Source organism: Mixophyes fleayi, chromosome 2 (assembly GCF_038048845.1).
Source record: "Mixophyes fleayi isolate aMixFle1 chromosome 2, aMixFle1.hap1, whole genome shotgun sequence".
In the NCBI taxonomy this organism is placed as follows: Eukaryota; Metazoa; Chordata; class Amphibia; order Anura; family Limnodynastidae; genus Mixophyes; species Mixophyes fleayi.
The window spans coordinates 303,681,815-303,708,423 of record NC_134403.1 but is presented as its reverse complement, the minus strand read 5'-3'; the positions used below and the strand labels follow the sequence as shown (position 1 = coordinate 303,708,423).

Genomic DNA, 26,609 nt, shown 5'->3' with positions numbered 1-26,609 from the left:
TTTCCACTTGAAAAGGTGGATTTTTTTTTATCTTTAGCCCAAACATGAGAAAGTAGCATCCTCAAATTCTATGTCTAAATCATCATCATTACTGCTCATCTTCACATTTCTAAATGGTTGAGAAATATTGTAAGGAGGCTGCTTTAGAACTACAGTGTCAGACTCACATATCGCACTCATGTACACCCTTAGACTCTACCCATTTCTGTGAACGCCCAATTTGTTCTTCAGCCTCAGTGTTTATTTCATGCATTAATTTGCCTGTTTTGTAAAACATGAAGGTGGTGCATGGAAAGTTAAAGAAGATGCATGACCGCGTTGGGTACTCGCTTTACAATGGGCATTTTTGCATGTGTAAGAGCAGTAGCAGGACCACTACTAGCAAAAAGTGGCCATGGTCTGAGTTATTTTCTTGCCACTGCGAGTGGTTTGTGGAATGTTACCCATTTGAATCATTTTAGAAAAATCACTACACATATCAGTAACTTTTTCCTTAATCTTTACATCAAGAGCCGAGTTTTTATTGATGACTGCTAGTACAGTGATACTGTCCCTCACACAATTGCCCTCAGATTGAAACACTTGGATTTTAGAAGTAGGAAATATTTTTTTTTTGTGCTGCTCAGTATCAAAGAGCACTCTGCTTTATGGGCACTTACTAATACAGAGTTCAGTGATTTTGCTCCTCACACTATAGCTTTCACAGTCAAACACTTGGATTTTAATAGCACAATTTTTTTTTGTCCGCTTCTAATTACTTTAATAATGTGTTAATATACTATTATCAGTAGTCAATGATTGTCTACTTTTACTCTTACACCCACTTTCTCAGCACACAATTACTGCAGACTGATTTGTAAATAATGTGTTAAGATGTTTGAAGTAAAATCACAGCTATTTCAATACACAGTAACTGCCTCTTTCACCCTGCAGCAAACAATTTCCCCACATGGTGTCAATTTTGAAATGGCAGCTGATAACAGGAGGGAAAGCCATATAACTCACGAAATCAGACATTTTCCCAGAAATGATCTCCAAATTTGGATCTTTATCAGATCAGAATTTGGCATCAGCCATGACTTGGTTCCCCAAAATTCGGATCTGTCAGATTTCTCTGACTCTTAACTAGCTCATCTTTAATAACAAGGTGTATACCACTTATCCTTTGTCCCCCCCCCCCCATTCACATTAAATGTAAACAGAATGTCAAACTACTCAAGTTCTTTAAAAGCATGGACACTTTTATATACATTTGTGAATGCAATTTATAACCGTTTTATATAAGAAAACAGATAAATTATGTTTCTATTATAATGTTTGCCAGTTCTAGTTTGTTATTGTGTAATACAATTAAAATTTCCCTTTCTAAAAGCAAAAGTTTGTTCGCAAAGGAGCATCAGCATACTGGTGAAAATCTTAGGTATATTTTTCCCTATCAAAAAGAATGAGTATAGTTTTTAAATTAAATATATATATAATTTATAGCACATCATTAATTTAATAAGGCTCTGGTGGTAATATGTTGTCCGGTGCTCAGAAACAAACAGAATTTAAAAATCACTGTGTCAGCATAAACATAAAGGAGAATTTTGTGCACAATATAGCTATATTGGGATTAAGCTCACCTGCCGGATGTCAAGGCATCTCCTGTAGGTGAGTCCCTAAGCTAGTGATACAAATTTACATTCAGGGTGTTCCATTTAAAACCTTCCCCTGAACCTCCATCTTTTAAAGCTTGCAGCACCTTTGTAAGGAGTGGTCAACTCCCAAAAAACTAGAAAATAGTGAAAGGAAAAAAAGGGCGCTTCTTTAAATTAATGAAATGTGTACAAGTGTATAAAATCATTTGAAACGGCAGCCAAAGACAAATAGGACCAATGTGCAAGTGCAAATAAAAGAAAAATGTTGTCCGGCGCTCAGAAACAAACAGAATTTAAAAATCACTGTGTCAGCATAATTTTCTAGTTTTTGGGAGTTGACCACTCCTTACAAAGGTGCTGCAGGCTTTATAAGATGGAGGTTCAGGGGAAGGTTTTAAATGGAACACCCTGAATGTAAATTTGTATCACTAGCTTAGGGACTCACCTACAGGAGATGCCTTGACGTCCGGCAGGTGAGCTTAACCCCAATATACAGTAGCTATATTGTGCACAAAATTCTCCTTTATGTTTATGCTGACACAGTGATTTTTAAATTCTGTTTGTTTCTGAGCGCCGGACAACATTTTTCTTTTATTTGCACTTGCACATTGGTCCTATTTGTCCTTGGCTGCCGTTTCAAATGATTTTATACACTTGTACACATTTCATTAATTTAAAGAAGCGCCCTTTTTTTCCTTTCACTATTTTCTGGTGGTAATACTTTAATATTTCATTGTTACAGACCCTGATACGTATTATACATTTCATACACAACAGATAAATGTTCAACCTAGATTTAAATATTTTAAATACTGATACTGTGTCACAAAGGTGCAATGTACATCAATGTATGTTTTACCTGTTAATGAATGCTTTGACCTCACCAACGATTTGCCCAGCTTTTTTTTCCAGATCCATTGGCTGTTCAATGATTTCAAAGTTCTTCATCAATATGCAATCCCAGTACATTTGGAATGCATACGCTACATACCAATATATAAAGTAAACTGTGCCAAGAAAGGTGAAAGCAAAAATAATTTTCCAGGAAATGTTGATAAAATGCCAAATCTTGGCAGCTACAAGTGTCAGCAGCGTGGTAGCAAACACCTGTGCATAAAACCATAATATTTTTTTAAACTTCATATGCATCTCACTTGGTCTTGAGACTTCACAGTCATTTATAAGTGTGAAAGGCGTTCCATAAAAATAATCAAACCCATGGTTTAATGGATGGTGGCAAAAGTCATTCCTCAATTCACAGTTTACCCCAAGGTGCCATTTTCCTAAAAAAAAAATAAAAAAAATTATACTTAAACAGAGACCATTCAAATTAAAATGAAAAATTGAGAGTCATTTATGGTCACTTATTACTGCTAAAAATGTGGTTGTGCACTTTTTTGTACAATTGTGCCTGATTGTCTGCCATGCACACCCACTTTCTGATCTTTGGAAACACCCCCAAAAAGGGGGATGCACCTATATATGCAGGTTTGTAGACACTCCAAAAATGTTCATAGTGGAAACAGTAAAAGCATCACTATAAAATCCAATCTATTTCCACGTAGGACCAGACCCCTTATTTATTTCAACTTTTTTCTTCATAAGCCTGTACTATTGCAACAAGGGATATCTTATGGATAACAAAAGCCAGTCAAGGAACAAATATTGTCCTTGAGTCATCATAATCTATTTATATAGTGCCACTAAATCCACAGCGCTGTACAGAGAACTCATTCACATCAGTCCCTGCCCCATTGGAGCTTACAATCTAAATCCCCTAACATCACACAGACCGAGAGTAACTGAGAGCAATTTAAGCATCCAATTAATCTACCTATATGTTTTTGGAGTGTGGGAGGAAACTGGAGCATCCAGAGGAAACCCACGCAAACACGGGGAGAACATACAAACTCCACACAGATAAGGCCATGGTCAGGAATCAAACTCATGACCCCAGTACTGTGAGGCAGAAGTGCTGCCCACTAAGCCAACGTGCTGCCCATGGTGATATGGCGATAAAGGACATTTATAGTTTAAACCATATATTCATATAGCATGGCAAACTTTTTTAAATTACCCATGAGTGAATGGGGACATTGAGCAAGCCTTTAATACATGTCACTTTTGTGCAACTGGATGTTTTTTGTTTAGTTGATATGTATTTAAAACTGTTCGAGAGAGAATTTCTGTGTAATATATATATATATATATATATATATATATATATATATATATATATATGAAAACAGGGATACTCTGCACTCTCCAAACACATAATTAATGCTATACCAAGTACTGTTCTATATTAAAAACAGTGAATGTTAGTTCCATATATTGCATTATATGTTAAGCTGACCAACTAACGCCAAAGTCTTCCCATTCTGGTTAGTCCTAACATGATCAAATGCTATGCTATTTTATCTGGGCTTAAGGCTTACCTGCACACAGATTTTAAAGGCAAGCTTTTCCCAAGCACTAGCAGCCATGGGAGACCTGGGACTCACCTGACACAAGTTGGAATTAATTTATGTAAAGAATGGGGTGCAAGAGTTATGGGACTTACATTGTATAAACAAAAACAGACATAGATCCTCTGCACTCACCATGTACAGACTGGGGTGCAAGAGGGGGTTGCCCACATTGTATAGACAAGAAAACAGGGATAATCTGCACTCTCCAAACACATAATTAATGCTATACTAAGTACTGTTCTATATTAAAAACAGGGAATGTTAGTTCCACATATTGCAATATATGTTAAGCTGACCAACTCACGCCAAAGTCTTCCCATTCTGGAGAGTGCAGAGTATCCCTGTTTTCTTGTCTATACAATGTGGGCAACCCCCTCTTACACCCCAGTCTGTACATGGTGAGTGCAGAGGATCTATGTCTGTTTTTGTTAATATATATATATATATATATATATATACACACACACACACACACACACACACACACACAATGAAATATGCTCACAATTTAATGAAGTTATGCCAAATTAGAAAACCAAGAGCCACCCTTCCAATCTCCCATTAAGATTAGTCACACTAACTGTGCTTGAAGAAATTCCAAGACAGCACTGGAAGTAGAATAACCTAGCTAAAAGAAAACTTCTAGTAGGATTTTTTTAAAAGATGAGCAAACAGACTCATTTAACCAATTATTCACTCTGCTGTTTTAAAATGTAATGTTTCAATTGAATATTCATCTCAAAAACACGTTGTTTTGTTATACAAATTGATGGAACAATGTGATTTTTAAAGTACAATGTGTGTGCCAACTTTACGTTTACACAGGGTATGCTTTGCTCTTCAACCCCCTATTTATATTTTATCATGTTTGCCAGAGGAACTGGTCAAAGGGAGAGAAAAAGGCAGAACCAGGGGTCTAAAGTGCTTCCCATTAGATTTGGCATTGGCAGGGAGACAGTTCTGGGCACAGGAAGCTGCAAATTTAGCCACTTGTACAGGTGTGATATTTTAATACGCAAGCAGAAGATACTGCAATGGTTTGTAGTTGTTTACAGGCTGAAAGTCTGCTGCTTGCTGCCTATTACACAAGCCTTATCGACTGCTTGAGGTGGAAATCTTCCTGCTAATGACATTCACACTCCCTCTATCACTATTGGTGTTGCAGACTGGCAGGAGACTGATTCAGACAGGATGGGGACCATTGCAATTTTTACCCATTTGGAGATGGTCCCCAACATGACTCAGGAGCAGATTAGTAAAGAAACTGGAGTCAGCCATTGAGTTCTACTCTTTGCGGAGCAGTAGTATAGACAACTGAACCACATGTGCATCTGTTAAGAGGCAAGAGTCAAGATACTTATTCCTATTCCCAGATGATATAAAGATGGATCCAGCAAAGATTGGGCGAGAAGTGCTCATGCCATCATTGTTTAATGCTGGTTGTTCCATAACCTATTCAAACACAGGCCACAGTCAATTAGGCAGAATGGAATCATACTAGCAGTTTACATTGCAGTGTGTGCTAATCAACCTAGGTGTGTGCCACACACAAAGAAAATATTTATGTGGGTGGGGCAAATGGGGCACGGTCTGACAAGACTATTGCAGAGTGAGAAAGGGGTTAACGTCTAACAAAATGGCCCCTAGTCTGAGTGTGCGTATTTAGTGTTAGTGACTTTAGATTGTAAGCTCCACTGGGGCAGGAACCATCATCAATGACTACATATTCTTTGTACAGTAATACGATTGGTGGCAGTGGTCAAAGTGAAAATTTTTAAGGGGTGGTAAGTAAAATTTAGGTAAATGGGATTTGATGGTTTTACAATGACAGCAGTAGGAGAAGTGGCGGTATGGGATACCAACCCACTTCAACCACTGATCAGCACTATATAAATAAATGACAATAATAATAATAATAATAAAAGGGAGGAGTGTAGTCTGCTAGCACACCCTGTGCTCCCTTTTGCTTGACTTAAATCTATTTGTATTATACTTAAACCTCTTCACTCCTGTTTGCTGTTCCTGCACTTGGGCTGAATAAAGCTGTTGGTGAAATATATGCCTGTCTCTTGGACAGAGAGCAGAATCCAAAATTTTAGGACGAGCAGACAAAATATAAATTTCTGTCTCCACAATCTGTTCCGTAATTTAAAGTAAAATGACAACATACCAAAGGATTTCCCAGACCAAGATTTAGCCTATATCAAAGGTGTACATATCTGTTCAGAGGGACTCAGAAGGCTAACAGATTCTTTTGAGTTACCTTCTTTCACTTTTTTCCTGTAGTGCCTTGTATAGTGTAAACATAATTAGGACAGTTGATTCTTTATCCTGGTTTTCTTTAAAAGGCCCATTGTTATTTATTTTTTAGTATAGGCTCTATTTTCTCTAGTTTCTGTTTTATATCCCCAAACATGCTTTCTGTGGCGTGTACCTTTTCTTTCATTGCGTACTGCATCCTTCTACCAGCTGACGGCCCAGTCTAGATGACCTTGCCTTCTCTACTTCTCCTGTTTCCTCGCACCCTAACAGGGACTTAAGGGGTGATAGCTGGGGAACTCCTCCAGATGGGAAAGATATATTCTATAAGCTGAACTCATAAAGAAACCCTGGTTCTCTGTTTGTTTTTTAGGTGTAGGACATTAGAGTAAAATAAAAGTAAGCAAAACAAAAACAAATTGCTGGATATGTCACAACCCTCAAGAGTCACAAGGCCTACTAGGCTGGAGTAGAGTTGGTTGGTAGGTGTAGAAATGAATGCAAAGGAAGGGAAGACGTTTATCAGCTTTAGTACCTGCTACTGACAAACTGACAAACATTAACAACTAACTAACATTAGTTAAGTATACAGTACATGCAGGTACAGATAACCTACACACACGACAAAAGTGTTGGCGTTGGTGATCTAACAACAGTACAGACACACGGTATTGAAGATGTAAAGCGATATGGAATCTGCTGGCATTATATAAATAAATGTTAATGATGATGAACGTTCTGAGGACAAAGATACTCAAGACTTTTTTCTATCAAGAATGATCACAAAATTCTCATTTGAAGATTCTATCATATATTGTTGTTGATCAATTTCATACTGTTGTTAGATCACCAGCATAAATACTTTTCCCTTATGTGTAGGTTGTATTTGTGTGGTTTGGGGACTAAGGTGAATGTAATTCTTTTAAAAGTGGACTGAAGGTGATTGGCATTGCCAAAATGAAGTATTTTGTTTTGAGTTACAAATCATAAGCCAAGTACATTTTAGGTGTGCAAGGGTTAATTGAAATAGACCTCTCACCCACATCTATATACGCTAAAATAAACATAGGTATAGCACAGTTAGGCATTTAATGATCTCTGAATCCTCAGAAACAAAGTGAACTATGTCCTAGATCATTCACTTGTACATTCTCAGGGATAAGAGAGCGTATAAAGTGCAATGTGTAGTGAGTCTCTGCAACATGAAGAGATTATTCATTGTCAGCTAACATTTTACCCAAAGCATTCTCTCCCGGACATTGAATAGTGTATTATGTTAAATTGTATTATGTTATTTTCCTTGTCTGCTTGCAATAACATATCTGACAGTTTTAGTAAATAGATTTTGCCTGACTTCTCTCTAGGAGTCCACTTTATACCCTTACATAAGTTGCAATTTTAGGTCAGACAGATTGTAACCTATATCAAGCCATTACATTTAAGCACATTTTCTGGATTATTATTTCTGATAGCATAGGGTTATTCTATCCATATGATTTTATAATGGAGAAAGTAGGAAGGGATTCCTTCACCTAAAACCTTTGTTTATTTCTTACCCTCTGGAACTCATTTTTCAACCAGAAAAAAAAGTCTCTCATTGCTTTTCCACCTTCTTTTTTTGAGATCACCTCCTTGAGTCATGCTATGCCTACTTTTATTGGATTGTGAAAATGTACAAGGTGGAAACCGTAGAAAAAGCCAATTCACAGTTTAGACTTCTATATCTTTAGGACCTTCATCTTTATTACTTTCATGTCAATTTTTCTCCTAAAATTCTGCTTGACTATTACTTAATTTGGCCTTAAATAAATTATGAAATTGAGGCAACATCAGGACTGTACTTTTACCATGTGTCACTATCATACATTTGAATGTTTTTATTACATTTGTTGAAATGCCCTTTGCTGTATAAAGTGAAAGTGTAGAATATAAAAGAGTCTCATTGTAAGTACAGTATTGACTGAGGTTTTTACCCCACTATCCATGTATTGCCCCTATAAAATGCATACTTCCCATCTGTTGCATCCTATTTAATGTCTCCTCAGAGAAATCAAAATCTCAATTTTGCATGTGGGTGCAAAAACAGACATATTGATGTGGTGAGCTTGCATTCACATAACTCCCAACACTCAGAATCCCAAAAGCGGGACAAAATAAGCCCAGCCCCCACCCAAACACCCCCCAATTACACCCAAACTACAAAGGTCTATATTTGGTCAAACCCTCTCGTTTCCTGTTAAGCCCCACCCCTTTTATGAGCCCTAATTGGGACATCACACCAAAATAGGGACAGTTGGGAGGTATGCATTCTGAAAGGAATGCCCTTATTTGATCAGGTCCCACCTTCAGAAGATGCAACATTTTGCACATTCCAGAGAATTTAGTATTTTATTTTCACAACTGAGTTTAATCACAAAAAAAGATGCCTACACCAACTAAGAGTGCGACTGGGTTTGGAGACAGGATGTAAAATCTCAGAGTGTAAACTTCACTTTAAAGTCCAACTGTTTACTACTTTAGTACTCCCACTTATTTAAGTATAACTTGTCCATTTTTCTAAGAGTTTAGCCTTATTTGTGACTCAAATTAATCATAAGTGTGGGGACATTCATACTTATGCCACTTTTGTGTCTTGAAGCTTCTCTTTACAGTATGCCTAGAAATGTGCTTGCAAATTGAGATCTCATATTTGCCCTGCTCAACAGTATTCCAGGTACAGTGGTGCACTCTCATTTAGCCCAACATCCCCATCATCATCCAAAGCAAACTTCTGCTCTTCCACAAATACTTTAATAAAGGCAAGACGAGAAAGTGAAACAGAAAAATTGCTTGAATTTAAAATTATAGTAGCATTTATAGTAAAATTTTAACCTTTATTATTCTTCACTAAAAAAGATCTAGGTCTATTACTGAGCCATCATAGGTAACAAAATATTTAAAAACAATGAAGGTGAAAAAAAGTGACTGTGTAAAAATGTGCTTATTTTAAAATTGCAGTAATAAACTGCTAAGCCTCACTTCTGTGTATCTATAATTTGAAAATAAATAGTATGGTTCATAAAGTATTCTCCTGTTTTTTGTTCAATATGTATCATTAGTCCCAAATTACATATACTTCATATGGTAAAAATGCAGCTCCAGTATTTAATCACATTATAATTCTTATTCTTATCATATAAACAAATTATTTTTATGATTGACTGTGCAATGCAACTATAGTTTTAACCTCCTGTTATGACAGATCCTCTTAATTCTCTCCATAAAGTTTCTCCATATATTATGGAGATATTAATTATTCCCTTCCTTGCTTCATTACTCTTAGACGCCTAAGTAATTGATTATATATACAAGTATATTAAGTCAGTACTAAAGCTTGAGATTTAATAATGGTTTACAATCAGGTTGCCTAGACAAAGCTAGTGTAGTGAAACATGCGTTGACGTTCGCCTCGCTGTGTATCGGCTCCTGAAGGGATGCCACCATCTGGTTTGTCCATATATGGTAGAAATCATTTTGGGGCACCACTGGATGTGTACTTTATTTCGAAAATGTGCAGTGGGCAAAGTGGGCTGGTATATGGTGGTATTACATGCCTCTACTTCTCATACTGACTTCATTGTAAAGTATCATATTCCATTCATTTACATTTTCCATACTGCCACTTAAAAAATTTCCACTTCCACCACTGGAAACTTTTGTAACAAAATACCAACTGCATCACATACTGCTGCCTCTGTATGTTTCAAAGGTCAATCGGAGTCTATCTTCTCTGATTAATTTAGCCGTCACACTTCACTCCAGCAGAATATGGGCAACATTGTACTTTAGTGGTTAGCACTTCTGCCTCACAGCACTGGAGTCCTGAGTTCAATTCCTAACCATGGCCTTATCTGTTTGGAGTTTGTATGTTCTCTCTGTGTTTGCGTGCGTTTCCTCCGAGTGCTTCGGTTTCCTCCCATACTACAAAAACATACTAGTAGGTTAATTGGCTGCTATCAAATGTACCCTAGTCTCTCCCTCTGTATGTGTGTGTATGTTAGGTCATTTAGACTAAGTTCCAATGGATCAGGGACTGATGTGAGTTCTCTATACAGTCCTGTGGAATTAATGAATATGGCCAACAGCTGATCAAGGAGAAATGGTGTTGTCCTAAGAAGTCTAGTGATGGGTATTATAATTATATAGTTATTGCATAGAAATAGCTTTAGTTAGTGATCATTTCATGAAATAAGTATAACTATGTTTCCAGTTAATGCTCACCAATGATTCCTGTGAAATAACCTTGTTCCTGCAATATTTTTGCAAATGTTGTTTCATTTTTAGGAAGCCCTCCAGAAACAGCACTCCACATTAGAACCTTATTACCACCATGACCAGTCATGCCTAGAGTTAAAATAGAACAAATAACACAAGTGTCACAGCCTTCCAGACAGTACCATCAAAGGTAATACAACATTTCACAATAAATCACATCACAATAAAATATTTAACAATGGTGGGACATAAATACGGTATTAATATTATTCTTATACCTTTAAACAAAACTATGAGCATAAATATTCATAATAAACCTTTCAGTACGAGCCAATTACTTCTGACTCTAATCCTGCCATAGTGGAACACTCAACACAGCTCTGCACGAACACACAGGAGCAGCAGCCAGCAGAGAAAAAAAATTCCTTAGCCCCACATCAATACACAGACGTCATGTGCCATCAGATAACGTAAATATAGACTATGAATCACCGCCTGGTGGCCACCGTATTGAAGAATTACAAACAGCAAGGATCCAATGTAACAATGGTAACTAGCGGTGCATGAAAGACTAGAGTCCGTAGATTCCTCTTACTACTCGCTGTTGACGCCTTTCACCTAGCTCTGCTAAACATTATCAAAGACTTGTATGGGTTATCCCATCTCTAATTAAATAGTCCAAGGTTATTTTTTTCTTAATAAATGAATGGTTGATCCTATTTAGAACATCTGTGTCTGATTTATTCAAATAATACACCCCATCCAATGAGACATCTTTCTAATGTTTACAGCGGACTCCCATACAAGAGGAGAAAAATCCAAACTCACAACCCCAACTGTGAAATGTTGCAATATACGCTGCACCAATAGAAGAGGTTACTGCACCAATTCTGTGTTAAAATTAGGCTGTGCTACTGTACTAAGGCCCCCAATGCTATACGATGACATCACTACCCACCAAACAATATCACCTTTTTAGTGCTGATTTACAGGACATATGACTAATTTACACATCAATCCCTAAAACAGAGTTAGTCACTTACCACTAAAGTAACTGACATGAATGAGTTAATTTGACGTTAAAACTTAACTTAAAAAAAAAACTTGCATTCTTTAAAGTTCTGTTTTGGGAGCATACTACACCAGAAATATGCTTGACAAGTAGAGTTTACCCCTTTTTTTCTAGATATGCAACACTACCTTACAACATTCAGAATTAGACTACACAGTAGTTTAATACAGTAGAAGCCTTTTAATACATTAATACCAATAGTAATTCAGCCATAACATTTGTGAAAATTATAACATTCAAATGGAGTTTAAAGTCATTAAAATGTAATGTATTACCTGTTCTGATGGGGTATCGGCCAGTTAAAAAAGCTGATCTACTTGGAGAACATAAAGAAGCTGCAGCAATGTGTTGCGTAAGTTTTACGCCTTCTCTTGCTAATCTATCAATGTTAGGAGTCCTGAAAAGACATCATGATTTTTATTAACATGGTAGTAGAATGTAGCCTATTGATTTACTTAAAAACTATGCAATGATAAGTCAAAGTGCACAAAATGACAGCCCCATCTGTGTGTAGCCGAGAAGTGTTCTTTATTGAAGTCCAGATATTTTCACCTCTGGCCTGAACCCAAACTTGATGGCATCTGCTTTTGAATAAGTGGGACAAAGATGGATATAGGAAACAAAGGGTGTGGATAAGAAGGGAACACCATATAAACCAATCAATATGCAACAATGAGTGAGATTGCAATCGTGACAACATATGAAAATTGATCAAAATATAATGCTATAATATCAGAGACCTGGTTCACGTGTCCAGTCATTTCATAATACCAAAAACAAAGTAAACGTCAGCTCAGAGACATGTAAAAGATGCTCAAAGGAAGGAGGGGGGGGGAGGAGTTGATTTAGCTAGTGTAACAAATGGAGTGGTTTGTCACAGGCCTCTCAAAGAGGAATTAATCAGCTTACAGTCTACAGGTAAAAGCTGCAAGCATGGTTACACACATGTATAGCAGTGTACCTAGGTTAAGGTGTACAGGTGTAAGACATGTGTGACAAAGTAAAAGTATAAAGTGTCATTTAACTTACATGCTTTGAAAATGGTTTGAAAGTGCATTTTCCACAGCTAACAGTAAAGCTGACAAGGTTAGTCTTCAGTGAAGAGCAATTAAAGAACACCTGCAGAGAACTGCCTTTTAAAGGCAAGATGGGAGTGTCACCTGTCCATGAAGCTAAGGCTGTGGGAGGAGTCTCAAGTATAAAAACTTGTATTGTGTTACTATCTATTGTGACCGATGCAAATCAGTGGCCGGTGTCTAGATATGAGGAGTATGTCTAGACAGTTGTAGGTTGCCTGGTGACATCCTAACATAAGTCTATGCTGTTTATTGTGATGCAACAATCAAAGTACAGTTCATATCACAAGAAGTCTTTGTGTGCATCACCAGAAGGGTGTCCGTGTCACACTAGGTTGTTTTGATTTTGTTCGATTCTCCAGGGTCTGCCCTGCCTATCTCTTCCATGCAAGTTTGTGGAGTTCTTTATCTGGCTAACTACGCTGCAGTATTAATTGGTACAGGGTAGATAAACCTTTTGGATGAGAGGATATATAAAAAGCAATTCTAAGGGGAGCACTGAACAGTAGGAGCTGTTTATTGCATCGAGTATTAGAAATCCTTAATTTGGAGATATTGGAAGAAAGTACTATGGTGTAGGGAGAATCTGGAACGAAGGTTAGTAAATCCTGGGAAGAATTACAGAGGAGCAGTGTATATGGGAAAAATGATATTTTGTCTTGTCCAGTAGTTAAAGTCTTTATGTTTTTGTCCTGATGAAAAGACGCAATTGTTCCATAGAGTTGTGGGATGGTTAGATCTCAGTTGATGCATTGGTCCCATATTGAAAGAGTACATTTTACAGTGTGAATTCGATTTGTGTTTTAGGAAGAATCTGTGGTTTTATTCCCAGTAAGGTGTGTGGAAAATAAAAGTTTAGAAGGTCTGCCTCCAATGAGGTCCAGATTCTAGGATAAGGGGGTGTGCGTCATAGGAAGGGTTGGGCCAAGTGTGTTTCCTGATGGTATTTGGATAAGTTGGGGACTCCATGGCCCCCATTCCAATGATGTCTAAACATTTTTTATAGAAGCAATGTCCCCAAAGAGATGGCAATCATGTTCCACTTAACCAGGTTAGATGATTTTATAGATCCTATTAGTATGAAAAAATAAGATTACTATTTTTACACAATTTGCATCTCCATACAACAGTCATTGGAGTAGCACAGTGCGTAGTGGATGCCAAACATATACAACAAATTGTTACCTTATTGTGTTATTCCCATAACAGCCAACATCCCCAATTCCAAGATCATCGACCATGAGCAATAAAATATTTGGCTTTTGAGCATTTGCTTCTCTTATTGGATATAAACAAAGGAACAGAAGTAAAAATTGCAAAATAGCCATGGAATTCCTGTAACAGAATACACAGAGTAATTGATGAAAGTAAAGAGTGGAAGTGAACAGCGCTAACTACTCAATATATAATTGTGAAATTAAAATGAAAGAAATCTGGCTATGGCAGAAATATTATCAAAAATATATCACGAGAACCAGCTCATAGAAGAACATTTATTAAAACACAAAAGGGCCCGAATCATTAACAGACACAATTGCCGATATGCAGCATCAGACTGGCCCACCGAGATAGTGGGTAAATCCCTGGTGGGACCAACACCTTGTTGCTCTGTCCCATATTATTGGTGGGTGGGTCCTATCTCCAGGGCCCTCGTTCCCTGTCCCTATTTTTACGCACTACAATGACCTGGGGGTAAATGTATGAACATGCGGGTTCTTAAACACCCGCGTGTTCAGCGTGTTCGGCGATTAAATTTCAAGCAGCGCTGCATTGTAAAGGGAAGTTTCCCTTTACAATACAGCGCCGCTTGAAATTTAATCTCCGAACACGCGGGTGTTGAAGAACCCGCATGTTCATACATTTACCCCCTGGTGATTCTTTCCAAGGGATCAGACACGTTATGGTGTGTCAGTCCCTCCGCTTCTTGCTCCTCGCTTCCCTCTACTTCGTTCCCCGCTATATGTGCACCGCACCAGATGAGCCCTAAGGGCAGGAGGTCAGGCCGACTGGTACTGTCATCGGACGGAGAGTGAAGAAAGGCCTCAATCCAGCCAATCTTCCAGCACAGTTGGAATCTCAGGAGAGTCCCAACTGCGTAGGTACACCATTTACTTGTTTACAAATTTTCTATATAGAAATAGTTAACAGTCCAGATATATAGAAATTGAATGTAATATAAGTAAAGTAGTAATTGCATTTATTACAAGTCCCCTTGAATGCTCATTTTTGTGTAATATATCTGTCTGTCTCTATCACTCTAAAATTTCTAAAGAGGATGCACTCAATACAAGACAGCATTACTGTGCAAGGTCCATATTAAAAATAAATCCATATTTGTCAATAAACATGAACACACAAGCACAAGTTTACAGAATCATGCCCAACAATCGCTTCAGTGTATTAAACTTCATCAGGGGCAATATACTGAAACGACCGTTGGGCATTATTCTATAGAGTATTTTATACTTTGTTAAATGTTGAATATTTTTTCTAAGCTTGTGTTGGCATGTTCAACAAATCTGATAAATAATATTTAATCCACTGGATTTAACAATCTGATACTTTTATTACCTATTTGTTAAGTGTGAATGCTATTGATTTAATGTTGAAGGTCCATAGTATCCCTTTTCAAAACAGGGCTCAACATTCAAGGATCCAGCCAAACAAAAACTAAGGTACCAGCAGGTATTGAAAGTTGCAACAGCAGGTAGGAGAGAGACTGTCTGCCAACTTTCCTGATTGCGCACTCAAGACTGTAGGGAAGGTTGGGTGGTATATCCCTCTTCACGCTGGCTGCTTGAAGGGGGAGTCACATGTACCCAACAGTGGTGCGCAAAGCATTGAAAATGTGTTTGAAAGGGAAATGATTGGAAAATGACTGAAAATTGGGTGATGTATAGTACCAGGAAATGGTGGTGAGTTAGGGCTACTTCAGTTGGGGATGTATGTTTTCAGGAAATGGTGGTGATGGTCATGGCTTTTATGAGTGAGATTACATCAGTTTGCTTGATAGGCGGTTCAACAACAACATTTGAGACAAAAATCTTTTTGTACTATTCTTTCTTTGTGCATTTCTCAGCTATCACCTCACAGTTCCTTAGGCCAGCAGGGTATGACAGTCTTATGTAGGTCACCTACGGAGCCTCATAGTATAACCATTGTGCTTCAACTAGATCAACAATGTTTAAAATTACAAATTCACTCCAGATAAACACCTAATAAACATCTGTCAACCTTTCAAAACTATTTCCAGGCACATGTTTCTGTAGGGTAGGTTCATCTGTACATAAAAGGTAGCAGAGCAGATGTTGCGAATGTAAATTGCACTTGTCTCTGCATTATCTGGCTGTCCCTTGGATGCTCTTTGAATTGTATTGTTGTCACTTGAATTCTGTGCTCTGTTTTGTATGCAATTTCATTGAATGCTCTCTGTTTTGTATACAAGTCCATTGAAAGCTCTCTGTTTTGAATACAAGTCCATTGAATGTGCTCTGTTTTGTAGGGCGGTAACTAGGTTTTCCCTCTGCATTGTATAATGGTCAATAGGATGTTCTGTTTTGTACAATGGTCAGCTAGCCCTACCTATTTAGTGGTGCACTGATGTAGAGCAGCAACATGCACATGCTATTTTATGGGCCCTTATTGCATTCCCCTAGTGGGCCCTTCATGCCCCAGTCCGACACTGCCGATATGTGCATTATTTTGCGCAAAAACGCTCTATGCTTCCCCAGAACCGGAGCATACGCCAGTGAATGCAGCAGCGTCCAATTCATCTTTGAGACCAAAAGCACCCTCACAACAGCCTACAATTTCAGGAGAGGAATGGGGAGGAGAAGGGTGTATACATGGAGTCAGTGTACAGTAAAGGTGTTCCCCGGCCACTAAAGTTTTCCTTGTAATAGTAGGAACCATTTCAGGCTGTCTTGCACTGGGGAGGCATGAGGATTTGGTGAGGGAGGGGACTGCCCATGTCTTTATTTATTAAAATGTACAGGTTGTGGGTACAAGGGCTCTGATCCACCCAGGACCCAATATAGCAGTAGATGCAATATAAAAGTTATAATATATCTATCCTATATAGGGCTATTAAAAGCCCAATATATTAGGGCTGACAGGCTTCTAAATCAGCCCCCTTTGTAGCCTTTGTCCATACAGCTTGGTCTAGTGTATAACTCCACATGGACAGTGCCCTGGTTGGAATAGAACACATAGTACTTCTAATCACTGTGCAACATGCTTACTTGTATCCAGTGTAATATAATCCAAAAGCCTAGTGTAGCATACCTTAAATTTTTTTAAAGTTACATACCGTATTTCCCCATGTATTAGGCGCTCCCGTGTATAAGACGCACCTTAAATTTTGGCCCCGAAATTTGAAAAAGAAAATATTACGGTAGCTGTCAAAAAAGGCAGGGAGAGTGTAATGGCCGGCTGCTCTGATTGTGATCAGAACAGCCGGGCAGTACACTCTCCCTGCAATCGCCCCCCCCGCTGCCACTGTACCTCTGTCCCCCTCCTCCTGGATGCATGTATACCCCTGTCCCCCTCCTCTTGGATCCCCCCGCTGCCACTGTAACGCTGCCCCGCTCCCCCTCGATCCCCCCCCTGCTGCCACTGTAACGCTGCCCCGCTCCCCCTCGATCCCCCCCGCTGCCACTGTAACTGTTATGAACTTACCTTGTCCCCGCTCCGCTGCACTGTCAGCATTGTCTGGCAGCTGTATCCTCTGCTGTTCAGCGCTTCTCCAGATAGCGCCCCCGCACTTCCGGGTTCTCCCTGCATCTAGTCATGTGACTCCTGGGCGGGGAATTCAAATCTCTATATCTACTCTGCTCTGACACGCTGCCTGTGTCAGAGCAATGTGTTTCCTGTTCCTGGCTACCTGTTCCTGTGTACCTGACTCCTGTGCAGCGCCGGATTAACCCTAGGGCTAACTGGGCTATAGCCCAGGGGCCCCGGGCATCCAGGGAGCCCTTGAAAGTGCTCAGCAGCAGTATTGATCAGTCGGGGGGCGCCCGCGCCGCGATCAATGCTGCTGAGCACTTTAACTGCCGTACTTCCCCTGCACGCTGTAGACTCCTTACTGAGGAGATCTCGTGAGTCTCACTCTCATGAGATCTCCTCAGTAAAGAGCGTACAGTGCGCCGGGGAAGGACTGCAATGCCAGGAGAAGGAGGTAAGTGCCTTGGGGGCGGCTCAGCTCACCGGGGGGATGGCTCAGATAATGGGGAGGGGGGCCCTCACGGGGGAATGGAGGTCCCCTTAGCCCTGGGGCCTCCATTCCCTTAATCCGGCCCTGCTCCTGTGACCCTGCTCCCTGTGTACTTCTGGTCTGAGATTTAGAGTTGATCAAGAAAGGCTACAATGTTGTTATATACTCTGTAATAGTTGTACTGTTCAATGAGAGTGAAAACAGCAGTTCAATTGGCAAACAGACGGAGGGATGCAAATGAAGTTTGTTTCAGCATTATCATAGCCAAGAATAATAGATATCAGTATCACAAAATAAAGGACAGCATTGATAATTCTGTACACAGATTGTCTGATGCAGATTATTTAACCAGGTACAACAGTAACAACAGTGCAGACAGTTAACAGCCAGCATGAAGTAACAAACAGGATCAGGAGTCAGTGATAACAGTGTAATCACTAATAATATCTCCCATGAGTTTAAGGATAGTTTATAAGTCAAACACCAACAATGCACAGGGAACCATAGACAGAACTGGAAACTGTACAAGCATAGCACTGGTAGACAGGCAATGGTCAGATCAGGCATCGCAGGCAACCACCAAGCAATGATAAAACAAAAGCCAGATCAAATTCACAGAGGAACTGTAGTAGGTGTGCTGGACACTAATCAGATAGACTCAAAAGTCTACCTTGCACTGACCGGATCTTATAGCCACAGACGCTTCCCAACACCTGTATGAATTCACCTCTCAATCAATGATAATTCCATGTTATACTATGCACATAACTTTCAGTGTATAGCATTCAATCTTGCCATTGCTTCCTTTGTCCCAGTTCAGTTGCCAATCTATAAGGCTTATGAATGATAAGATTTTGCAAGTTTCTTATATAGTGCCTTCTTTATTACAAATGTAAGTCTGGGCTTCTTAGCACCAAAAAAAAGCTTGTAGTCGACAATGTCAGATGGACACATTTGTGCCCTGAACATACGCAGAAAACGATATGCGTCAAAAAACCTCAAAGTCACATAACCCTATTTTTGCACAATATAATAGTGTAATGAAATGTCATATACACAAGAAAAAAATAGTGTCTTGGCTGTTATTAATAAATGTGAAAGTCACATTTTCCATATATAATGTAATGAAATACAAACACCTCCAAATCTGTTGTTTACCCCTTTAAAAATCCAATAGCAAATCTTCTCTGCAGCAGTCCAACTGGAAATGACATAAGTAATACGAGATGGCCAATACTTTATACTTTTCTATAGCCGCAATGCTAATAAATTAAATATCAGTTTCAGATGTTAATAAGCAAGAAGCCAACCTGAAGCTGCTAGTTATCATTGATGATCATCATTGCTTATCTTTGCACCAGCACTCCAGTTAAAGTAAGAGGAACGCCCCTCAGATGCGTCCACATCTACTTAGATCGCATTTAAGTAAATGCGCCCTTATTGTATTCATCTTAGGTTTGCCCAGCTGCCTGCCCCTGTTCCACCTCTCCAGGTGTAAAAAGATGCAAGTCTATGATATGTAACAATGCAACATGAGATATCCTTAGTGTAGAACACAACTATCATACCCATAGTTACCTCTTGAGCCAGTGAATCTAAGCATATCGAGCCTGATGCAATTTGGAATGCAAGTTGCATTTTAAAAAAAGAGCACAGAACTTACTTTCGAATATATATTCAAATCTAAGTGGATCTTAAGATACGTTACGAATTGAATCTGGTTGTAAGTACACTCTGCCGAAATGGTACTTGTCTTTCTTAGACAGCCAAAACAGTCTGCAGTATACATACAAGCATATGTGCCACATAAGTTCACATCAGAATGCATATCAAAGAAAATGTATATTATAAATAAAACGAACAACTCTAATCAGTATAAACATTAATAAAATTATGGTTGGTTTTAAATAAAATATATATTTTTTTTAATAATGCCTGATATCAAGCGTACTTAATAGATACCCAAGACTTCAATTTGTCACATCTATGGTGGAATGCCCTTGTCACATCCTTATTGTACATTGCCTACTTCCTTCCGCCCCTTCCCACCTCCGTTCCACCCTTCAAGTCATAGGTATAAGTCATAAGTGTAATTTGCATTCGGATATGAATTGCATGCAATTTTGTTCATTGGCATAAGGTCTGTTTCTGAGAATGCGCAGAACTATTTCACGCCCGAACATGAATCAGTCCCATCATGTGCAATACAGTATTGGCATAGTCTGCACTCATCATCATGCCAAGTTTGCTGAATAAAATTGTAACATAAGTATTTACAATGCAAAAACCTCTCTTTAATAAATATTAAATTATAAAGTCCATACACTACTCATAAGAATTAAACTGAACAGGAGGAATTTTATTCTGCAGTTAGTCAATACTGAAAGACATGGATGTTTCCAGGGACAAAAGCTATAAAAGTTGGGAATGTACCTTGAACTATTCATATCCTCAGCTCTCATGCATACACTAAACTAGTACAATAGTTACATGCCACAGTATATAGTAAAGTTTCAAATGCCACCTCTATACAAGAAAGTTCCACCAAATGTAACTAGTATACAGTAGGGTTCTGATGCCCTCAACATACAGCAGAGCTGACATGTCACTAGTACTCACCTACTCCTTGTGCTGGCACTGGAAAGGCCAAGTCTAGCACCGAGCTGCTGTTTACTGATGTCAAGTTCAACTTGTGCTCTGGTTAATTTTACTTTTCATGCACTGAACTTTTTCAAAGTTCACTGAATGGGAGTCAACCAGAGCACTAAAAACCTGTGACAGAACAGATTACTAACAAATCCTGACTGTCAATACCCACTGAGTAAGAAAAGGTGACAGTACAATTTTTGTAAGGACTACTGTAAGAAACACATAAAGCATACACATAGAACACACACACAAACACCAATTTCTGATATGACACCTTTCTTTCCAGAGTGATAAAGGCTCTGCATTGGCTCTCCATGCAACGCATAATGAACATTGTTATTTGTTTAGCATTTTATTTATAAAAGAAATGCTATAAACAAACAATTACAAAGAAAACAATAATATTGTTTCATAAACCTAAAGAGGGCATGTATAACAGGTGTAACTTTATAATAATGAATATCAATGTGATACATAACTTTGAAGTTATTATCTAATGCTATCAGGATAAGGAATATATTTATATCAAATCAAGTCTGAGTATTTAGATATAGTAATAATTGAAAAAAAATACTGATAAATGTAAATGGCAGCATCCTGGTTATGATAAGGCTACTCTCTTTTTTAGTTGATAGGGGTTTCCGGAGTATAGACGGCAGTGGAAAGGGCAGGAGAGTGGTGATTGTTGTTAAAGAAGTGTGGAAATTGAGATGTAGTTTTTTTTTCTTATTTGCTTATCTGCCCTTGCTTGTTTCATTGTCTGTATGTTTTTATTTTTGGCGAGTGATGTTTTTTGTTGGTTCTGTATTTACCCTGTGTTTGGTTTGTGAGTGTATTTGTTTGTTGTTCTCTGTATTTCCCCGTGTTTTTTTTGTCATTCAGGATGGTGAGAGGAAGAATAGTTGCGAAGTCTAGGGAGAGTGAGAACGAGAAGACAAAATGAGGAGAGAGAAAGATAAACAAGAAGAAGTTTGGCCTGGAGGAAGAGGCAGAGACTTCTTTTGTGAAGATAAAGTCTGGGTGCATTGTGCACTTTAGTTTTGCTGAGAATTGTGCACTTATACATAATCCCAGTGTATGAGTGCATTTTGGTCAGTCTAGCAGTCAAGGCAACTTTTGCATGAAAAAAAGCAGCTGTGGGTTAATTATGTGATGTGGTAAATGCGGTGAGCCCCATCAAAAGGTCCATAGAAAACTGCTGCAAAAGAATCTCTAACATCAAAACACAAATGAAGCAGAAGATGGCAGAGGAGAGACTAGCAGCTGCAGGGACTGGTTGTGGGCCCGCACTAGTGGTAACATGCACTTCATATAAGGAAGAGTTCAAGCATTTAATCCAAATTGAGTTCCTGGAAGGTAAAGGCTGTTGAGTAATGTATCATGATTCAAATTTTTCTCCTTCATGGTTAAACAGTAATCCTGCAGCATGTAAATGTTTGATTGTTGTGCACATTTAAAACAGTAGCCGTTTAACTAATAATTTTTTTTCTCTTTGCTAATTTTTTGCTCTATCAAAATATACCGATATCAAACGTGTTCAAATTTTCAGCACACAGGTTCCACTCAAAGGCAGACATCACTAGCAGTCGCTAGCTAGGTGTAGGATGATCCCTTAGAAGGTAGATCCACCTATGTTGTAGTGGGGGCAGGGGAGAAAACTGCCATTAAACATTTGCCTGTAAGCAAAAACACCTGTAACTGCTTTCGTAATGATAATGGTTGTTAACTTTTTGCAGGTCATTTTACATAGTCTATGAAGATGTTGGGACACAGGTGATGTACCTTGGTGGTGCAGTGCAATCAGATGCCTCAATAATGCTCCAGACCATCTCTATATTGTAAAATAAACTCTTTGTTTACACTCCTTCACTCCAGCATTTTCTTAAACTGTTTTAGTGATAAATATATACAGTTCCAACATACATCTCCTGTCTCCTCCTGCACAGTTCTTAAGGGCTACATGGACAGAATATCTATGGGGCAGTCACATCCAAAATGGCGGCTCTCTAGCTCACCCTCATCTCTCACTCACAACAGTGTTCAGTCACCCTTCATCTGCGGGGGTGATATCTCGATCCCATCCTCTGTGGAGTTAATTTCTCTCTCCCGTCCTCTGCGGGGGTAATATCTCTCAGTTGGATGCTGACAGACACTCCCTGGTGCTGCTCCTCTCTATTATCCTGCCACTTACGAAGGTAAATTATCCCTGAAATCTGCCCCATATTACTAGTAATCACTAGTATTCTGCCTGTGTTGTTGTACTATGGCCTCTAGTGGCAGCAGGTGATGGACCAGTTCCCCAGATTATAAAGGGGTCCTAGGACCTCCTCCACTCTGTCCTGGGTCCCTGACTCTTCCTATCTCTGCCTGGTTCTGATCCCCTCAGGTCATACCAGCCTGATGTTGCTAAGCAACATTCCCAGTGTGTCTCCTCTGGGTCCTAGTGCCAGGCCACACACTCAGTCACTGGGAGGTGTGAACAACTACACCAGAGGGGGTGTTACAATCTCCCCCATTAGCTGGGCACCCTATCCTAAACCATAGTAGGGGGATGCCTAGCTAATCATACTCACAAACACACCCGACTCGCACATGCACTCACAGGCACATAGCATAAAAAAAATTCCACATATGTTTGCATGTAAAATCACAAGTATATAGCTCATACCATTGGCAGCATGAACATAAAATAAAGTTTACATTCCATAATCTTCCCCCCAATGGGTTTAAACATGTAAGTCAAAGATGTTTTCTGTTTGGTTTTTTTTTATGACCATGCAAATGTGGCTTTATGCCAAAGCAAGGGAGCACCTGCCAATATCTTCCCACTCCTGGGTCAAAAAGAGACAGGGTGCTCTTGTGGGCCCCTCCCAACAAATACATTTCCCCCAACTCACATCTTAGAAACATAAGCAGTGGGTGGCATTTGGCCAGTGGGTTGTCATCCCCCCTTTTCCTCCGCTGCACTAATCTCCAATGGAGGCATTATCTCTCCAACAATTATCTCTCGACAATCTGCCTTTGTGTGCTCCCCCCAATTCTCAAGAAGGGCAATATACAATATACACTTCTCACTCTGGGTATCCTTCTTCTCGCTTTCCACTCAGCTGTGGACAGGGGCACTAGAAGTCCCAGCAATGGGCACACTGCTGCTCCATATGACAGAATTACTAAAACAACGTGTCACCTCCCCCTTATCACCCTTGTTCTCTGTTGGGCACCTAGAGATGGTCAGACATGGTGCCTCAAGAGTATTACTCCGGCTGGGCGCACTGCACTCATACCCTGTGTCCTGAAAGCACCAGTTCCATCTGTTGTGCTTGAGTCCCACGTTGGGTGCCATTTTGTAGCCCCCTATCTCTGTGTGTAGTGTTGAGGTGCACAGTTTAGGCAGTGCTCCTCCTTCTCAGCCCTGGCATGTATGTAGATGACCAGAGGGTCCCCCCACATGCAGGTCATTTTACATAGACTCTGTGAAGATGTTGGGACACAGGTGACGTAACTTAGTGGTGCAGTTCAATCAGATGTCTCCATAATGTGAGCACCGGACCATCACTATATTGCAAAATAAACTCTTTATTTACACTCCTTCAATCCAGCACATTTTTAACTGTTGCAGTGATAAATATATACAGTTCCAACATACATCTCCTGTCTCCTCCTGCACAGTTCTTAAGGGCTACATGGACAGAATATCTATGGGGCAGTCACATCCAAAATGGTGGCTCTCTAGCTCACCCTCATCTCTTGCTCACAACAGTGTTCAGTCACCCTTCATCTACGGGGGTGATATCTCTCTCCCGTCCTCTGCGGGGGTAATCTCTCTCTCCCATCCTCTGCGCGGGTACTCTCTCTCTCCCATATTCTGCGGTTGTAATCTCTCTCAGTTCATACCAGCTTGATGTTGCTAAGCAACATTCCCAAGGTGGCTCCTCTGGGTCCTAGTGCTAGGCCACACACTCAGTCACTGAGACGTGTGAACAACAACACTAGAAGGGGTGTTACAAATAGAACAGATACAAATCCAAACAGGCAAATATAATGTGCAGGTATTTCTACCAGAAAGATGTAGATATAAAGTATATAAAGTATATGTCATTTTCAAATTCTGGGATAGATGATAGCTGACAACCCTTATCCATTCAAGCAGTGGCTCCTACCTCACATAGCCAGTATTAGCCAAAGTGTTTCAGCCCAAACAAGAGGGTCTTTTTCAGGTAAATACTGGATAGGTGAACAGAAACCATATTTATAGTGTTTGAATCGATCATGTGACATGAAAGTCACATGATCGTTTTCCTAAATCAATTCCTCTTTCTAAAATAACGTTTAATAGATATACTAAGCTAACCACATATATCAAGACCCAAATGCATTCAGTATTACATAAAATATATGAATAGTAGTCAATTATTTCTTAAACTAATACAATTTGAATTTAACATTTAAAATCATATGATTCAAAATATGCATTATTGTACATATCGCTGATTCAATGGATTTCATATCATAAAATAATTCATAAAAACAAACACAAAACCCTATCGTCAATCCAGAAGTATCTTTGATCTTGGAATCTTGTTTGCATTCAAAGCCTCTTTCTGATATCCCCATTTGTTCACAAATCAGTGTTAAAATTAGTACCAAGCCTCAATTTAATTTGCTGCCAAGCCTCATTTTCAATCCCATTGTGGCAGGTAGGTATAATGATGTTTTATATTGAAATTCCACCGTGAATGCCAAAAACTGTTGATAATTGTTGTGTATTCTACGTGTCACCTCCCCCTTATCACCCTTGTTCTCTGTTGGGCACCTAGAGATGGTCAGACATGGTGCCTCAAGAGTATTACTCCGGCTGGGCGCACTGCACTCATACCCTGTGTCCTGAAAGCACCAGTTCCATCTGTTGTGCTTGAGTCCCACGTTGGGTGCCATTTTGTAGCCCCCTATCTCTGTGTGTAGTGTTGAGGTGCACAGTTTAGGCAGTGCACCTCCTTCTCAGCCCTGGCATGTATGTAGATGACCAGAGGGCCCCCCCACATGCAGGTCATTTTACATAGACTCTGTGAAGATGTTGGGACACAGGTGACGTAACTTAGTGGTGCAGTTCAATCAGATGTCTCCATAATGTGAGCACCGGACCATCACTATATTGCAAAATAAACTCTGTATTTACACTCCTTCACTCCAGCACATTTTTAACTGTTGCAGTGATAAATATATACAGTTCCAACATACATCTCCTGTCTCCTCCTGCACAGTTCTTAAGGGCTACATGGACAGAATATCTATGGGGCAGTCACATCCAAAATGGTGGCTCTCTAGCTCACCCTCATCTCTTGCTCACAACAGTGTTCAGTCACCCTTCATCTACGGGGGTGATATCTCTCTCCCGTCCTCTGCGGGGGTAATCTCTCTCTCCCATCCTCTGCGCGGGTACTCTCTCTCTCCCATATTCTGCGGTTGTAATCTCTCTCAGTTCATACCAGCTTGATGTTGCTAAGCAACATTCCCAAGGTGGCTCCTCTGGGTCCTAGTGCTAGGCCACACACTCAGTCACTGAGACGTGTGAACAACAACACTAGAAGGGGTGTTACAAATAGAACAGATACAAATCCAAACAGGCAAATATAATGTGCAGGTATTTCTACCAGAAAGATGTAGATATAAAGTATATAAAGTATATGTCATATTCAAATTCTGGGATAGATGATAGCTGACAACCCTTATCCATTCAAGCAGTGGCTCCTACCTCACATAGCCGGTATTAGCCAAAGTGTTTCAGCCCAAACAAGAGGGTCTTTTTCAGGTAAATACTGGATAGGTGAACAGGAACCATATTTATAGTGTTTGAATCGATCATGTGACATGAAAGTCACATGATCGTTTTCCTAAATCAATTCCTCTTTCTAAAATAACGTTTAATAGATATACTAAGCTAACCACAAATATCAAGACCCAAATGCATTCAGTATT

At 39.4% G+C, this 26,609-nt stretch overlaps 1 protein-coding gene across 1 annotated transcript in view; it reads right to left on the bottom strand.

Annotated features, from left to right (window-relative positions):
* The window catches only part of LOC142140432 (arylsulfatase H-like), a 51,364-nt gene extending 26,829 nt beyond the window's left edge, over positions 1 to 24,535 (bottom strand). The window contains exons 1-5 of the mRNA XM_075198184.1: positions 24,372 to 24,535; positions 13,958 to 14,107; positions 11,972 to 12,093; positions 10,631 to 10,753; positions 2,500 to 2,923 (exon numbers count right to left, since the gene is read on the bottom strand). Coding sequence (XP_075054285.1) covers positions 2,500 to 2,923; positions 10,631 to 10,753; positions 11,972 to 12,093; positions 13,958 to 14,100 — 812 coding nt within the window. The 5' untranslated portion in view covers positions 14,101 to 14,107; positions 24,372 to 24,535. The remainder of the gene's footprint in view (positions 1 to 2,499; positions 2,924 to 10,630; positions 10,754 to 11,971; positions 12,094 to 13,957; positions 14,108 to 24,371) is intronic.
* Between the last annotated feature and the right edge of the window lie 2,074 nt (positions 24,536 to 26,609).